Source organism: Haliotis cracherodii, unplaced genomic scaffold (assembly GCF_022045235.1).
Source record: "Haliotis cracherodii isolate W230 unplaced genomic scaffold, xgHalCrac1.p SCAF_1, whole genome shotgun sequence".
Classification (NCBI taxonomy): domain Eukaryota; kingdom Metazoa; phylum Mollusca; class Gastropoda; order Lepetellida; family Haliotidae; genus Haliotis; species Haliotis cracherodii.
The window spans coordinates 30,052,475-30,071,499 of record NW_027266264.1 but is presented as its reverse complement, the minus strand read 5'-3'; the positions used below and the strand labels follow the sequence as shown (position 1 = coordinate 30,071,499).

General features: G+C 43.7%; 1 protein-coding gene across 9 annotated transcripts in view; it reads left to right on the top strand.

Moving 5' to 3' along the window:
- Positions 1-19,025, top strand: part of LOC139475675 (protein unc-13 homolog B-like) — a 197,224-nt gene that overhangs the window by 156,661 nt on the left and 21,538 nt on the right. For 8 of the 9 annotated variants that reach the window (XM_071258894.1, XM_071258883.1, XM_071258887.1 and 5 more), the window contains 14 exons: positions 1,325-1,445; positions 3,228-3,334; positions 7,866-8,007; positions 8,834-8,875; positions 9,290-9,417; positions 9,528-9,643; positions 10,117-10,179; positions 10,652-10,752; positions 11,157-11,307; positions 12,038-12,106; positions 12,346-12,435; positions 14,080-14,342; positions 17,646-17,731; positions 18,585-18,711. In XM_071258894.1, the coding sequence (XP_071114995.1) occupies positions 1,325-1,445; positions 3,228-3,334; positions 7,866-8,007; positions 8,834-8,875; positions 9,290-9,417; positions 9,528-9,643; positions 10,117-10,179; positions 10,652-10,752; positions 11,157-11,307; positions 12,038-12,106; positions 12,346-12,435; positions 14,080-14,342; positions 17,646-17,731; positions 18,585-18,711 (1,606 nt within the window). Of the gene's footprint in view, positions 1-1,324; positions 1,446-3,227; positions 3,335-6,815; positions 6,923-7,865; positions 8,008-8,833; positions 8,876-9,289; positions 9,418-9,527; positions 9,644-10,116; positions 10,180-10,651; positions 10,753-11,156; positions 11,308-12,037; positions 12,107-12,345; positions 12,436-14,079; positions 14,343-17,645; positions 17,732-18,584; positions 18,712-19,025 lie in introns of all 9 variants that reach the window. The other variant, XM_071258872.1, reaches the window with a different exon arrangement.

Here is a 19,025-nt window from a genome sequence, read left to right as displayed (position 1 = left end):
GTAACCTCACAAAGACATACCATACTCAGTGTTAGCTGTCAATGAAGTATGCCCCCTCCCTGTAACCTCACAAAGACATACCATACTCAGTGTTAACTGCCAATGAAGTATGCCCCTCCCTGTAACCTGGCAAAGACATACCATACTCAGTGTTAACTGCCAATGAAGTATGCCCCTCCCTGTAACCTCACAAAGACATACCATACTCAGTGTTAGCTGTCAGTGAAGTATGCCCCCTCCCTGTAACCTGGCAAAGACATACCATGCTCAGTGTTAGCTGCCAATGAAGTATGCCCCTCCCTGTAACCTGGCAAAGACATACCATGCTCAGTGTTAGCTGCCAATGAAGTATGCCCCTCCCTGTAACCTGGCAAAGACATACCATGCTCAGTGTTAGCTGCCAATGAAGTATGCCCCTCCCTGTAACCTGGCAAAGACATACCATACTCAGTGTTAACTGCCAATGAAGTATGCCCCTCCCTGTAACCTGGCAAAGACATACCATACTCAGTGTTAGCTGCCAATGAAGTATGCCCCTCCCTGTAACCTGGCAAAGACATACCATACTCAGTGTTAGCTGTCAGTGAAGTATGCCCCCTCTCTGTAACCTGGCAAAGACATACCATGCTCAGTGTTAGCTGCCAATGAAGTATGCCCCTCCCTGTAACCTGGCAAAGACATACCATACTCAGTGTTAGCTGCCAATGAAGTATGCCCCTCCCTGTAACCTGGCAAAGACATACCATACTCAGTGTTAGCTGCCAATGAAGTATGCCCCTCCCTGTAACCTCGCAAAGACATACCATACTCAGTGTTAACTGCCAATGAAGTATGCCCCTCCCTGTAACCTGGCAAAGACATACCATACTCAGTGTTAGCTGCCAATGAAGTATGCCCCCTCCCTGTAACCTGGCAAAGACATACCATGCTCAGTGTTAACTGCCAATGAAGTATGCCCCTCCCTGTAACCTCACAAAGACATACCATACTCAGTGTTAGCTGCCAATGAAGTATGCCCCCTCCCTGTAACCTGGCAAAGACATACCATACTCAGTGTTAGCTGTCAATGAAGTATGCCCCCTTAACTGGTGTCTCTTTCTTTTGTATTTCGACCTTTATTTGTAACATTTAATACTTTATTCATAATATTTGACTATTATTGCATACTTTTGTCCATTATTTCAACTTTGTATTTTTTGGCCGAATGGTTGCCCATACTGGTTGATTCATGTAAAATAAAGAAACTAATGAGATATCTTCCTCACATTTGGTGCAAGTAAGTGAATGGGATGGTGTATGGGACTGCTGTACTGTCATCTTTCAGGGGCGGCCGAGAAGAGCTCCAAGCACGGAGCGGAGGACAAGACGCACAACATCATCATGGCTATGCGGGAACGGATGAAGATACGGGAGAAAAACAAGCCTGATATATTTGAGCTCATCAGGTAGCAATGTTTCCTGTTCCTTTAGATTTGACCATTTTTATTTAGTCCGAGGGAATAATAAAGGACGTAACCCCTGTGATAAACAGTCTGTTTTGTAGGAAGCACATGCCGTGTTCAATTGTCATTGTTCAATGATGTTATTGCATGGCTCTAGTATGTTATTGCATTGGTGAAGAATATTATTACATGACTTCAGGTATAGTATAAAATGACCCCAGTATGTTATAACATGGCTCAATATATTATCACATGTATCTGACTTCAGTAGTTTATTACATAACTTTAGTAGTATGTTACATGGCTTGTGTATGTTATTAAACATGTTATTCATTGGCTTAGAGAAAATGCACGCATGTATGACACAATGTCCTAATCTTGTTTCACCATTATTAATATTGAGACAGATGGGTGCTGCAGCTTGGACAAATATATTGGATCAATCTAACTTATGTCCTAGTGACATCATTCAATGTCGCCATTTCATGTTCTTCTTACGTCATACTGAGAGAACATGAGCTTGCTGAGAGGCACCATAACCAACAATGCACTTGGACATGTTCAAACATATATGTCTCTTGGAGTGAGATGGTGTTTGACCCCGAAATACACTACTGGTGGCGATAAATCTGAGTAGTTGTTTGGAGATGCTGTGCAATTTGGGCTGGACCTGACGCATGTTTAGCTTCATTTCTTGAAAGACAAATTCAAATATTTATATACATTGTTGTCTTCCATCTTCGTTTTGGCAGAGCAGTGAAGCTTGTCTACAACAAAAATTAACTTCCTCCTATTCATTGTCTCAACACAAACACCAGCTGTTGTGGGAATCTTCCAAAACTTTGCACACATACATGCACGCTCCCGTGTATACTTTTGTTTCATATTGCTTGAATGAGTGAGTGAGTTTGGTTTAACGCCACTTTTAACAGTATTCCAGTTATATCGTGGCGTTTCAGCTTAATGTGGGAGGAAAGCCCGAAGTGATGCATGTCTCAGACGTTTACCACTTCGGTGAAACCCACGAGCACGTGTATGGTGCTGACAAACCTAGAAACATAATCGGGGTGAATCAGGATTCGAACCCACAATCATAGGTTTCTGGCGTGCCCAAGGGACGCAACTCTGCACAGCGAATCGCGGTGACTTAAGACGACTGGGCCACCCGTGCCCCTCTTATTGCTTGAAATATTACTGGAGCTCATGCCTCAGTTCCATGCCCAAATCACATCCTATTCACACACCATCATCTCCAAACATCAAGTCAGATTTAACCCTATCTGGACACTAGAATATCCCCCATCAAATGTTAAGTAGTACAGAACTGCAGTAGCAACCCTTTACACAACTATGGCAACTATGGTAAACCCCCTGGAGCCCCCTTACAGTCCCCCTTAACTAATGGGACCCATGAAGATCCGGGGTAGAATAGGTCTTCAGCAACCCATGCTTGCCTTAAAAGGCGACTATGCTTGTCGTAAGAGGTGACTAACAGGATCGGGTGGTCAGGCTCGCTGACTTGGTTGATACATGTCATTGATCCCAATTGCGTGGATTGATGCTCATGATATCAATCACTGGATTGTCTGGTCGAGACTCGATTATTTACAGACTGCCATCATATAGCTGGAATATTGCTGAGTGTGGCGTTACACAACATACAAACCAACCAACCCTTAACTAATGAATCCGATACATGGTCATCATGTTTGACAGTCCATGGAAGCATGGAGATGTAGGTTACATGTGAAACAAGGGAATAACTGTGTGTTATCCTATCCCCAGGCAAGTGTTCAGTGTAGATAAAAAGTCTCACTCTGGTCACATGAAAGCTGTCAAACAGAGTGTGCTTGATGGGACGTCCAAGTGGTCAGCCAAAATAGCTATAACTGGTGAGTGGAGTGGTGCTCTGGGCATGCTCACTGACCACTTCCTGCACATGTCTGTGATAGAGGTAGATGTGTTGTAGCATGAGTGTTGTACCAGACTGTAGAGTGTTGTACCTTAGACTGTAGTTACTGCACACATAGTTTCACTCATTCAACTCAGTTGTTGTGAATACAAATGTAATAGTGCCCATTGATGTCTGGCCAATCACAGACCAGCAAACTCATGTGTCATCTTCATTAAGGGAGAGTATGTTGATGATTCAGTGTGAAATTATTTCCAAGTGTGACGTCACATGCCCAATGCAGTTCTCAAACCAAAACAATAGAGCTCTGCACAGTTGAGCCGAAACACGCAAGCACCACGTAGAGTAAACTGGCTTCAGTCTTGTATTTTTAATGGAGGCAAATTGAAGAGAAAGCATGGGTGCTTGTCTAACTGCCGAGTTACAAAATACTAATTGCCAGCTTGATATGATTAGAAGTGATAAGCGTACACCGTTGGTATCGTCACTGGAGCAGAAACGGAATCGAAGGCAAGCGGAGCTGAGAAAGTTCGGGGGTTATTGACTATTGTTGACAAACAAAGCTTCTGTTGTCCTGTCCCTTTAAGCTTTCAGTGAGACCCATGAAGATTCGGGGTAGAATAGGTCCTCAGCAATCCATGCTTGACATTAAAGGTGACTATACTTGTAACAGGCGACTAACGAGATCGGGGGGGTCAGGCTCGCTGACTTTGTTGATGCATGTCATCGATCCCAATTGCCTGGATTGATGCTCAAGATATTAATCACTGGATTGTCGGGTCCAGACTTGATTATTTACAGCCGTCATATCGCTGGAATATCGTGATCACTCCTTGGGGATCATGTTGGATCGTACCAAGGTACTTATTGTGATCACTGCTGGAGGATCATGTTGGATCGTACCAAGGTACTTATCGTGATCACTGCTCGGGGATCATGTTGGATCGTAGTAAGGTACTAATCATGAACACTGCTGGGGGATCATGTTAAATCTTAGTAAGGTACTTATCATGATCACTCCTGGGGGATTATGTTGGATCGTACCAAGGTACTTATCGTGATCACTACTGGGGGATCATGTTGGATCATACCTAGGTACTTATCGTGATCATTGCTAGGGGATACCTACCTGGTATTGCAGCCCGTGGCTAATGGCCATGTATATGTGATGAGTGATCTTGACAGGTGCTTGGCCAGGTGGTGTAGTCATTACTTGCCTGCTATAGTCTTCACTTGCCTACTTCCAGCATGTTCATCAGAACTAAGTGCGGACATCTAGCCGGACCATGGTTTGTACTGCCCACTAGGGCCTGGTAAAGGGTTTTTCACGGAATTCTTTAACTTTTATCCAGGAAAGGGTTTACATTTTAAAATATTTCTTAGCTTCCCCAGACTAGAGAGTTATGTGAGCGCATATTATGGCTCATTGTTCATCTCTGTTATGGTTTATGGTTGGATCACCTCTGACATCACCAGACTAAACTTTCCATGGATGATACAGACAAACGTATCCCTAAAACATGCTCCTAGTGAGTGAGTGAGTGAGTGAGTGAGTTTGGTTTTACGCCGCTTTTAGCAATATTCCAGCAATATCACGGCGGGGGACACCAGAAATGGGCTTCACACATTGTACCCATGTCGGGAATAGAACCCGGATCTTCGGCGTGACGAGGGAACGCTTTAACCACTAGGTTACCCGACCGCCCCACACATGCTCCTAGAGCTCTGAGCTGAATAATAAGGCTGCCTTGTCCCAGAAAGATTATTCCTGTATCAACGTGTAATTTCATATTAAGTATATATGCTGTTGTGTTAAAGAAGTGTCTTATGTTTTTCGCACATTTATTTTTTTGGTACTGACTTTTGAGCAAGTACCTTCAAGTACTACCATCAGATGAAAAGGGATCTCCTCTTAAACCACTTGATTATGAAGCTGAAATCTTGTGTGCATGAACCTTGCAATAATTGGCAGAGAAATCACGGAAACAAAAAAGGTTTTATAACTTGATCACTGTGTGAAAACAAATTAAACAAATAAGCCGGTGATTTGCATACAAGTTTGACATGTCACAACTCCTTTAAAACTTCCTCTGACACTGTAATAGGTAAGCCTTACTTTACACTCATACTGTGGCCTTATACCCAACCAATGTTATAACAACATTGAGTGCATGCGTGCGTGCGTGCGTGCGTGCGTGCTTACATGAGTGCTTGTGTGAGTACATGTGTGACTGTGTGTAATAGTGCCAACTGTGACAACCAGCCAGACACCAAACTAGTGGGTATCAGGTTAAGGTGTTGGATAAGACGTTTTTCTACTTGTTTGCGATATACATTTGAAGTTTTTTTGGAAGCACTTATTTCCATTTCAAATAATCACACTTTTCCGTGTCTGTAGTCCTCTATTGTTTCAGCATGCTTCTCTCCAGATGGAAGGGGCAGTTTTAACATTTCACATTTTATGTTTTGCATTTAGATTTTCAAATATTGTTCTGTTACCTTGTACTGTAGTATGTGCTGAGTCAGCAAACATCATCATAACCTGCAATTCTGAGCAAATCTTGCTGTTTTGCATCTTATAATGCATAGTTGTAAAATGACTTGACCCATACTCCAGTTCAAGTGTGTCAGTTCCTTGTGACAGTTGCTGATTCTTGATGCGATGTTGTGTAATTGTGCCATTTGACCAGTGCTGCTTGTAGCATCCCCACATGACCACCCGACCCTATGTTGTAGCATTGTGTGTCAAGGGAGGTAACCAGTCTCCGAATATATCTCCATAATACCAGTAGTGTGTCATGAAGCCATATATATCGATACTACACTATACACAACTATACAATGAGGACTGAGAAATAATTGTAAAATGCTATTTTCTAGTGGTTGTTAGGACAAGATGTCAAGCGATCTCCAGCCACTGTTTATTTAACTCCGATCTGTCAAGTTTTGGTTTTTTTTTGTTTTATTTGTATTGTTTGATGATTATGTTTTCTTAACATGGTAATCCTCAAGTTTCAATACATGGTAGCATGAATTGTATGACAGACTTACTGTCAATATATGGATTGTATCACCACAAAAAGTATCATACATCCGTAGTGTAAACTAAAAGCTAATCTACTAAACAAACTACGAAATTCACAAATTTCTCATCCTCACGAAATGTACATTGTGTTACCAGTCTACGGAGCAGTGTTGTGTACGATGTTGTGTGTAACGTTGTGTGCACTGCTGTGTGCGATGTTGTGTGTAACGTTGTGTGCACTGCTGTGTGTAACGTTGTGTGCACTGCTGTGTGCGATGTTGTGTGCACTGCTGTGTGCGATGTTGTGTACGATGTTGTGTGTAACGTTGTGTGCACTGTTGTGTGCGATGTTGTGTGCGATGTTGAGTGCGATGTTGTGTGCGATGTTGTGAGCGATGTTGTGTACGATGTTGTAGACAACTGTGTCATATTCCAGATCCTTGTTTGAAGTTGAATTGCCTCTGCATGTGGGCCACATGAAAGCTGCTAAACAGAACATACTTGATGGCACATCTAAGTGGTCCGCTAAAGTAGCTATCACAGGTAGACCAACCTACATCATATTACACTACACACCAGCTCCAGCTGGTCAAGGATATCCGTGTCCCCTGATTGAAGTACTCATTGATACATCGCTTGCTTTGTTATATATGTAACCACTAGCTGCTAGTTAGAAGTTAGCATCGTAGTATGTTATCCGGCAGTTGTTAGCATTATAGTTTGTCGTACACAGCTTGTTAGCATCGTAGTATGTTATCCGGCAGTTGTTAGCATTATAGTTTGTCGTACACAGCTTGTTAGCATCGTAGTATGTTATCCGGCAGTTGTTAGCATTATAGTTTGTCGTACACAGCTTGTTAGCATCGTAGTATGTTATCCGGCAGTTGTTAGCATTATAGTTTGTTGTACACAGCTTGTTAGCATCGTAGTATGTTATCCGGCAGTTGTTAGCATTATAGTTTGTCGTACACAGCTTGTTAGCATCGTAGTATGTTATCCGGCAGTTGTTAGCATTATAGTTTGTCGTACACAGCTTGTTAGCATCGTAGTATGTTATCCAGCAGTTGTTAGCATTATAGTTTGTCGTACACAGCTTGTTAGCATTGTAGTATGTTGTTCAGCAGTTGTCAGCTTTGTAGTAAAATTGTCCAGCACTTGTTAGCATTGTATCCAGCACCCTATTCACCATGGCAACACTGACTGTTTCTCTGCACACTGTATTGATGTTTTTGTTGTACAGCTTCAGTCTGTCCTTGTTTATACATACCTAAAGAAACAGTAAGAAATATTGATAAATTGAATATTTTTCTCTCCAAATCATGTTCAGTAAGACAATGTCCAGCCTTTTGCCCTGTTCAGTAAGACAAAGGTTTACAATGTAACCTATTGAAATCATTGTTTGACAATAATAGCTATTTTTAAAGACAGTGATGTATAATGAACTATGTCCATGGTGTACATGTGATGACGAGGCCTCCTGTTGCAGTGATATGTGCCCAGGGTCTGATTGGGAAGGACAAGACCGGCACCAGTGATCCCTATGTTACAGTGCAGGTTGGCAAAGTGAAAAAACGAACCAAAACAGTGCCTCAAGACCTGAATCCTGTGTGGAATGAAAAATTTTATTTGTGAGTTTTATTTGTGAATTTCAGCATCATCTGTTTTGTACATAATTTTCACTGAATTATTTCATAACACTGGAAGGATGTGAATGATATGGATGATATTTGTAGTGTGTGGTTGGGTACTCCTTGTTCTTTTGTCAAGGAAACAGGTGGTCAAGGAAACAGGCTTATTTTATAACATCACGACCTGTTCACCAGAATCAAGTGCTTCGGTGTAGGTTAAAACCTACTCTAAGGTTTTAGTTGAAAATGTGGTGAGAGAAAAGTCTAATACCTCAGAGTTGTGTTTTAACTAACTTATGAACCATCAAAGTCTAAGAAATACCAAATTGAATAAGAAAACATCAGGATACCTTATAGTGAAACATTTGTGTATTTGCAGTATGTTACAAATTTGATAACAGTGTGTGAGAGAAAGACCATGTGCAGCATGCAGACAACAGAAGTCATGACATGTTAGATTGAACACCTTTTCATTACCTGCTATGGTGGCTCAGTGCTGAAAAAAGTGGGTTACAATACTAAACATGATACGCGAGGTTGCAGGTTTGATTCATGAAGATACTTCATAATTCTCATAAACATCAAAGGCAGAAAAAAAATCAGGCAATCCGGGCATTCTGTTTCCATCATTTCCAGGATTTCAAGGATCTTTACTACCCTCAAGGTTTATTGTCAATAGGATGATGTCACTGTAGGTTTATATGATGGGTAAAATGAGGCCACATGTGATAGATCTGTCCTGACTTGAGTTGAGATCTATCCTGTCCTGTGTAGTCATGATTGATAGTATTCTGTCTTGATTGCTAATGACCTATGTCTCTTTCAGTGAGTGCCATAATTCCTCTGACAGGATCAAGGTCCGTGTGTGGTAAGTTGATCTATGGTGATTTTTTATATCTATAGACCAGACTTCATTGCTCCTTCTTGTAAGATGCCTCTCTGTTGTCCTCATTGCTCCTTCTGGTAAGATGCCTCTCTGTTGTCCCCATTGCTCCTTCTGGTAAGATGCCTCTCTGTTGTCCCCATTGCTCCTTCTTGTAAGATGCCTCTCTGCTGTACTCATTGCTCCTTCTGGTAAGATGCCTCTCTGTTGTCCTCATTGCTCCTTCTTGTAAGATGCCTCTCTGTTGTCCCCATTGCTCCTTCTTGTAAAATGCCTCTCTGTTGTCCTCATTGCTCCTTCTTGTAAGATGCCTCTCTGTTGTCCTCATTGCTCCTTCTTGTAAGATGCCCATCTGCTGTACCCATTGCTCCTTGTAAAATGCATCTCTTTTCTTCCCAGGGATGAAGACAATGACCTCAAGTCCAAGTTACGCCAGAAATTGACACGAGAATCTGATGATTTCTTGGGCCAGACTATTATTGAGGTGCGAACTCTGAGTGGCGAGATGGACGTCTGGTACAACTTGGGTAAGTTTTCTCAATTTCTGTAGATCAGACAGACAGACAGATCCATGTGGTGGGTGGCAGTTGAAGGTTCCCAACAACACATGCATCATTGTTACTTCTTTGTGTTACAGAAAAGCGGACTGACAAATCCGCAGTATCTGGTGCTATCCGTCTCCACATAAGTGTGGAGATCAAGGGCGAAGAGAAGGTTGCCCCCTACCATGTGCAATACACCTGCCTTCATGAGGTGAGTTATAATACACCTGCTTCCCTGAGGTGAGTTATAATACACCTGCCTTCATGAGGTGAGTTACCGTATACCTGCCTTATGAGGTGAGTTATCATACACCTGCCTCCATGAGGTGAGTTATAATACACGTGACTCCAATAGGTGAGTTACAGTTACACCTGCCTTATGAGGTGCAATACAATACACCTGCCTTATGAGGTGCAATACAATACACCTGCCTCCATGAGGTGAGTTATAATACACCTGCCTTCATGAGGTGAGTTATTATACACCGGCCTGCCTTCATGAGGTGAGTTATAATACACCTGCCTTCATGAGGTGAGTTATAATACTCGTACACCGGCCTTCACTTGATGAGTACATATTTGTCATAAAATGAATGCACTTTTCCCTACAACACACTGATCAAAACTGCCACAAGTTTTACATTAGCCATCATGTGGAACTCAACCGTGTTTTGTTTATTTCAGAACCTCTTCCACTACCTTTGTGAGCAAGCCGAGGGTGAGGTGAAGTTGCCAGATGCTAAAGGGGTAAGCAATGTGTCAGGTGTCTGTCAGTGAAACTGGTTTGCCCTCTTTATGTTTAATAATGAGCAACACTACTGAAAGGTTTGAAACGATTATGTTATTCCTGGTTGTGTATTTCCTGATTGTGTATTTCCTGATTGTGTTATTCCTGATTGTGTTATTTCTGATTGTGTTATTCCTGATTGTGTTTTTCCTGATTGTGTAATTCCGTTATTCTTGATTGTGTAATTCCGTTATTCCTGATTGTCATTCCTGTGTGTAATTCCTGGTTGTGTAATTCCTAATTATGTGATTCCTGATTGTGTTATTTCCTGATTGTGTTATTCCTGATTGTGTAATTCCGTTATTACTTATTGTGTAATTTCCTGATTGTGTTATTCCTGGTTGTGTTATTCCTGATTGTGTAATTCCGTTATTCCTGATTGTGTAATTCCTGAGTGTGTTATTTCCTGATTGTGTTATTTCCTGATTGCAGCAAGATGACGCGTGGAAAGTGTACTTTGATGAGCCAGCCCAGGAAATAGTGGATGAGTTTGCCATGAGATATGGCATTGAGTCCATCTACCAGGCCATGACGTGAGTGATCAGCAGTCTTGTTCTTCTTTCATGAATACTAGACTAAGGGTACAACTAACACCAGATCATTGTTGAGAATGAGACTTGGAGGATTAATCAATAACAAAATAAATATATTTTTTAATGAAAGAAAAAGAATGGTACTACATCAATGGTTTATGAATCACTATCAAATATAGATGAAACAAGGTGTTTGCGAAAAGGTGAGCATATACTGCCCCACTGGTGGCACCTGTCCCAAACACATGCAAAGGCAGGTCAATTGTTCATCTGAAAAAAACCAGGAAGATACGGTACATGTCAAAACAGAGCATTGCATCAGACATTATTTTTGGTCACTGATGCGTCAAATTTGGATGGTCCTCCATATAGTTACTACTTACTGTCCGCTTCTCTATCTACAGTCACTTCTCCTGCCTGGCAACAAAGTACATGTGTCCCGGCGTGCCTGCAGTCATGAGCACGCTCCTTGCAAACATCAATGCCTTCTATGCACACACGACGGCAACAACAGCTGTCTCAGCCAGTGACCGCTTCGCTGCATCCAACTTTGGGGTAGGTGGATTTGATTTGGATAGATGACACTGTTGAGTTTGTCTGAATGTGTGAACACAATAAATGAATGGTGACTAGCAAGGTTTTGAACTTGGCATGCAGGATCTTTAGTGGGATCTAAATTAGAGGTTGGGGCTTATTTCTGCCTATGGTAACATTGTGAAACATTGTGCATACCTGAGAAATATGTCATCTGAAAAGATGTTTTAGAACATTTGATTATCCTCACTACAAGATTTCACACAGCTGGACGGGAGTTCAACTAAGCTAAATAGATATCACTTTATTAGTAACTCTTATGGATTAAGCCATGGCTTACATCCACCAAAGATAAAGGACACTGTTATTAACTGAAGCTAGGTCAGTTTCAGTTAATGAGGTTACAAGGAATCATCCTTATTGATGAATGAATACTATCATCATCAGTCACTGTTTCTAATTCCCACTTGTGTCTACTCCAGTAATGGTTTTTGTAGTGCTATGAATATGCATTTGTGGTGGTCATGACACACAACAAATTTCCATTACCATTGATTTATATTCCTGTCTTTAAGGTCAGGTGGGGGTTACAAAGGATAATTACTGTGTCATGTATGTGGTGTTTTAAGGAAAGCTGGATCCATGATTGTATGTTATTGTGCTAATTGGGATTCAGACAACTATATAAACGAACTAATGTGTGCACTCGGTGATGTACTGAATTAACAGTTTTTTGTAATTATTTTTTCAGAAAGAAAAGTTTGTCAAGTTGCTGGACCAACTGCACAATTCTCTCCGGATTGACTTGTCAATGTACAGAGTGAGTTTTCTATGTAACGTGTCTAGGGTATAACACAATTTCAGGGTGGAACATGAAGTCCTGATGCCATCCAAAGCAAAATGTTTTGTCCCCTAGGCATGCTGTGAGTAAATTGGTTAATGTCTAATTATTCCCACATCAAGCTGTATCAATCTGTTAGCTTTGACCTTTTTGCAGAAGGTTAACAGATGCATCTTTCTATAAGTCAACAGTTTCTTATCTATTTCTGGTGTTTTCAGAACAACTTCCCGGCATCTGACCCAGCCCGCCTGCAGGATCTCAAATCCACGGTGGACCTGCTCACCAGCATCACCTTCTTCAGAATGAAGGTAAAGTTTCCAATTATGTTCTTCTTTTCTATATTGACAAGATTTTTGTCCAACCACATGGACCAACTTACGTGCTTGTCTACACCCATGTCTTCCCCACCACATCAGGACCAACCCATGTCTTCCCCACCACATCAGGACCAACCAATGTCTTCCCCACCACATTAGGACCAACCACTGTCTGTTCCCACCATATCAGGACCAACCCATGTCTTCCCCACCATATCAGGACCAACCCATGTCTTCCCCACCACATCAGGACCAACCCATGTCTTCCCCACCACCTCAGGACCAACCCATGTCTTCCCCACCACATCAGGACCAACCAATGTCTTCCCCACCACATTAGGACCAACCACTGTCTGTTCCCACCATATCAGGACCAACCCATGTCTTCCCCACCACATCAGGACCAACCCATGTCTTCCCCACCACATCAGGACCAACCCATGTCTGTCCCCACCACACCAGGACCTACCCATGTCTTCCCCACCACATCAGGACCAACCCATGTCTGTCCCCACCACATCAGGACCAACCCATGTCTGTCCCCAACGCATCAGGACCAACCCATGTCTTCCCCACCACATCAGGACCAACCCATGTCTTCCCCACCACATCAGGACCAACCCATGTCTGTCCCCAACACATCAGGACCAACCCATGTCTGTCCCCACCACACCAGGACCAACCCATGTCTTCCCCACCACATCAGGACCAACCCATGTCTGTTCCCCACCATATCAGGACCAACCCATGTCCTCCCCACCACATCAGGACCAACCCATGTCTTCCCCACCACACCAGGACCAACCCAGGTCTTCCCCACCACATCAGGACCAACCCATGTCTTCCCTACCACATTAGGACCAACCCATGTCTTCCCAACCACACCAGGACCAACCCAGGTCTTCCCCACCACATTAGGACCAACCCAGGTCTTCCCCACCACATTAGGACCAACCCATGTCTTCCCCACCACATCAGGACCAACCCATGTCTGCCCCCACCACATCAGGACCAACCCATGTCTTCCCCACCACATCAGGACCAACCCATGTCTTCCCCACCACATCAGGACCAACCCATGTCTGCCCCCACCACATTAGGACCAACCCAGGTCTTCCCCACCACATTAGGACCAACCCATGTCTTCCCCACCACATCAGGACCAACCCATGTCTGCCCGCACCACATCAGGACCAACCCATGTCTTCCCCACCACATCAGGACCAACCCATGTCTGCCCCCACCACATTAGGACCAACCCAGGTCTTCCCCACCACATTAGGACCAACCCATGTCTTCCCCACCACATCAGGACCAACCCATGTCTGCCCCCACCACATCAGGACCAACCCATTGTTCTCCACATCAGGACCAACCCATTGTTCTCCACATCAGGACCAACCCATTGTCCACCACATCAGGACTAACCCATTGTCCACCACATCAGGACTAACCCATGTCTTCCCCACCTCATCAGGACCAACCCATGTCTTCCCCACCGCATCAGGACCAACATATGTCTGTTCCCACTTCATTTGGACCAACCCATGTTCCCCACATCAGGACCATCTGTCCATATACAGACATGTGACAGGCAGCATCTTATAACCCTCTGTGGACTGCAATGTTTTGTAGGTGCAAGAGCTGGCAAGTCCTCCCCGCGCCAGCACTGTTGTGAAGGACTGCGTCATCGCATGCATCAAATCCACGTACAAGTTTCTATTTGACAACTGCTATGAGCTGTACAACCGAGAATTCCAGACTGACCCATCAGAGTTACCGAACCCGGACTTTGAGGGCCCAAGTAGTCGAAGCCTGGACTTCTGGCACAAACTCATTGCCCTCATTGTGTCTGTCATAGAAGAGGACCGCAACAGCTATACTTCCGTGTTGAACCAGTAAGTTTGCTCTGACACACATTATGCACGATTATTGCAGGATATTACAGCGATGGCCCACCTCCCTGAGGAAGGTGGGCTATGTTGAAAGAATGACAAAGACGCAACAGTGGATTTAATGGCCGAGGGTGTGGAGGTTCTAAAGGGCTACCCCAATTTAGCAATGGAATAAATAGTATTTATGTGGCGACTTGAGTCGCCAAACATATTTGTTAATATATAATTAATGGTAAGGCCCAAATGGCGGAAATGTCACAACCCGACCACAGCTGCGGGTCTAAATGGGAGCGAACGCCGCCAGGCCAAATTTAATTGTTAATATATACTTAATGCTACGGCCCAAATGACGGAAACGACGCAACCCGACCAACGCTGCGGGTCTAAATGGGAGCGAACGCCGCCAGGCCCAGCTATGTGGCAACTTGCGTTGCCAAATATAATTGTTACTAGATTCCCGAGTGAAAACCCGGGAAAGACTGGGTTCCAACTGGTAAGAAGGTAACCCAGTCTGGGTTCCCGCTGGAAAGCCGGTAACCGGAAACCCTAATTAGTATATATATCAATATAAATTATGATGATATAGGAGGTAGCCCAGAAGAACCACGCCACTCCACGACTTGTTTTATTCACATTGTCAAGATATGTACAATATTAGAGAGATATATAATTAGTTATTGCAGGATATTACAGCGATGGCCCACCTCCCTGAGGAAGGTGGGCTATGTTGAAAGAATGACAAAGACGCAACAGTGGATTTAATGGCCGAGGGTGTGGAGGTTCTAAAGGGCTACCCCAATTTAGCAATGGAATAAATAGTATTTATGTGGCGACTTGAGTCGCCAAACATATTTGTTAATATATAATTAATGGTAAGGCCCAAATGGCGGAAATGTCACAACCCGACCACAGCTGCGGGTCTAAATGGGAGCGAACGCCGCCAGGCCAAATTTAATTGTTAATATATACTTAATGCTACGGCCCAAATGACGGAAACGACGCAACCCGACCACAGCTGCGGGTCTAACTGGGAGCGAACGCCGCCAGGCCAAATTTAATTGTTAATATATACTTAATGCTACGGCCCAAATGACGGAAACGACGCAACCCGACCAACGCTGCGGGTCTAAATGGGAGCGAACGCCGCCAGGCCCAGCTATGTGGCAACTTGCGTTGCCAAATATAATTGTTACTAGATTCCCGAGTGAAAACCCGGGAAAGACTGGGTTCCAACTGGTAAGAAGGTAACCCAGTCTGGGTTCCCGCTGGAAAGCAGGTAACCGGAAACCCTAATTAGTATATATATCAATATAAATTATGATGATATAGGAGGTAGCCCAGAAGAACCACGCCACTCCACGACTTGTTTTATTCACATTGTCAAGATATGTACAATATTAGAGAGATATATAATTAGATATGTACAATTTGTTGTGCCTGGTACCTGTCATAGACAATAAAATTGATGTACAATGGAAATGAGATAGATGGAGGCAAACAGGGCGGGCGGGTGGGAAAGCGGAGAGCGACAATGCGATGTTCCACGGATTGACAGCTGTGCGAAAGTGAAGAGTAGAGACGGTTACGTAATGAAAAAATAAAACAGTGATTACGTCACCACGAGATGGTTACGTAACTTCCGAAGACACGCGCGTGCTATGACGTAGCAGGAAGTAAGTAAATTGTAAACATAAGATGATATACCTGCAATAAAAACATTTAGTCGCTAGTACTAAATGTAAATATGTACAATTTGTTGTGCCTGGTACCTGTCATAGACAATAAAATTGATGTACAATGGAAATGAGATAGATTGGAGTCAAACAGGGCGGGCGGGTGGGAAAGCGGAGAGCGACAATGCGATGTACCACGGATTGACAGCTGTGCGAAAGTGAAGAGTAGAGACGGTTATGTAATGAAAAAAACAGTGATTACGTCACCACGAGATGGTTACGTAACTTCCGAGGACACGCGCGTGCGATGACGTAGCAGGAAGTAAGTAAAATTGTAAACATAAGATGATATACCTGCAATAAAAACATTTAGTCGCTAGTACTAAATGTAAATATCACACACACACACATCACACAGACGCATGCATGCACACATGCACGCACTCACGTATGCACACACACAGACACACACACACACACACACACACACACATCACACAGACGCATGCATGCACGCACTCACGCATGCACACACACACGCACGCACACGCACACACACATGCCAACATGTCACACACACCCACACATCATACACACACATAGACACACATCATGAAGATGTCCCGTGAAGATTCCAGGTAAAAGTAGGTCTCCAGCAACCCATGCTTGCTGTAATTGGTGACTATGTTTGTCGTAAGAGGCGACTAATAGGATCGGGTGGTCAGGCTCGCTGACTTGGTAGATGCATGTCATCGTATCCCAATTGGATCGATCACTGGATCACTGGATTGTCTGGTCCAGACTCGATTATTTACAGACCGCCGTCATATAGCTGAATGCAGCGTTAAACAACATGAAACAAACAAACATCATGAAGCCACATATCACGCACACACACATCACAACACACAACATGCAGACATGTCACACACATAGACACACATCATGAAGACACATATCACACACAACATGTAGACATGTTACACACATCACACACACAACATGCAAACATGTCACACACATAGACACACATCATGAAGACACATATCACACACAACATGTAGACATGTTACACACATCACACACAACATGCAAACATGTCACACACATAGACACACATCATGAAGACACATATCACACACAACATGTAGACATGTTACACACACAACATGAAGACATGTTATACACACACATCACACACAACATGCAGACATGTCACACACATAGACACACATCATGAAGACACATATCACACACAACATGCAGACATGTTACACACACAACATGCAGACATGTTACACACACAACATGCAGACACATCACACACATAGACACACATCATGAAGACACATATCACACACAACATGCAGACATGTTACACACACAACATGCAGACATGTTACACACACAACATGCAGACATGTTACACACACAACATGCAGACACATCACACACATAGACACACATCATGAAGACACATATCACACACAACAAGCAGACATGTTACACACATCACACACACAGATCACACACAACATGCAGACATGTCACACACATACACACTTTTAAGGAAGATTACACTACTTTGTCTTTGTGTATTTTCTTCAAATGGAACTTTATTGTTGTGTTTTAGGTTTCCTCAAGAGTTGAACATTGGCCAAGTTAGTGCTGCAATGCTGTGGGACCTCTTCTCTAAAGACCTGTGCTTTGCCCTGGAAGGTAGGACGAGGCTGATTCTCTCAAGCTCACTGTTGCCGTGGCTGTTACAGGGTATTGTAGGTCTTCTCCAGGCAACAATCGAGGAAGTGAGGAGCCTTACTGGAGGCACCTATATAATAGATAGGGAACACTAGAGCAAGATAACAACACTTGTAGATGGGGAACAGTAGAGCCAGTAAACAGAACCTGTAGATGGGGAACAGTAGAGCCAGTAAACAGCACCTGTAGATGGGGAACAGTAGAGCCAGTAAACAGCACCTGTAGATGGGGAACAGTAGAGCCAGTAAACAGCACCTGTAGATGGGGAACAGTAGAGCAAGATAACAGCACCTGTAGATGGGGAACAGTAGAGCAAGATAACAGCACCTGTAGATGGGGAACAGTAGAGCAAGATAACAGCACCTGTAGATGGGGAACAGTAGAGCCAGTAAACAGCACCTGTAGATGGGGAACAGTAGAGCCAGTAAACAGCACCTGTAGATGGGGAACAGTAGAGCCAGTAAACAGCACCTGTAGATGGGGAACAGTACAGCCAGTAAACAGCACCTGTAGATGGGGAATAGTAGAGCCAGGAAACAGCACCTGTAGATTGGGAACAGTACAGCCAGTAAACAGCACCTGTAGATGGGGAACTGTAGAGCAAGATAACAGCACCTGTAGATGGGGAACAGTAGAGCCAGTAAACAGCACCTGTAGATGGGGAACAGTAGAGCCAGTAAACAGCACCTGTAGATGGGGAACAGTACAGCCAGTAAACAGCATCTGTAGATGGGGAACAGTACAGCCAGTAAACAGCATCTGTAGATGGGGAACAGTAGAGCTTCTGCAGATGATTTTTATGCTCTTTCTTCAGATCATGAGAAGGAGCCGATCTGCAAAAGTTCGGAGTACATGAACCTACACTTCCGGGTCAAGTGGCTGTACAGCAAATACATCGCTGAAGTGCCTCAGTGCAAAGGCACTGTCCCACAGTATCCTCAGTAAGTACACCCGGTACCTCCCCACAGTACCCTCTGTTAGTACACTCAGTACCTCCCCACAGTACCTCTAGTGAGTACACCCGGTACTCCCCCCACAGTACCCTCAGTAAGTACACTCGGTACCTCCCCACAGTATCCTTAGTGAGAACACTCGGTACCTCCCCACAGTACCCTCAGTAAGTACACCCGGTACCTCCCCACAGTACCCTCTGTAAGTACACTCAGTACCTCCCCACAGTACCCTTAGTGAGTACACCCGTTACCCCCCACAGTACCCTCAGTAAGTACACCCGGTACCTCCCTACAGTACCCTT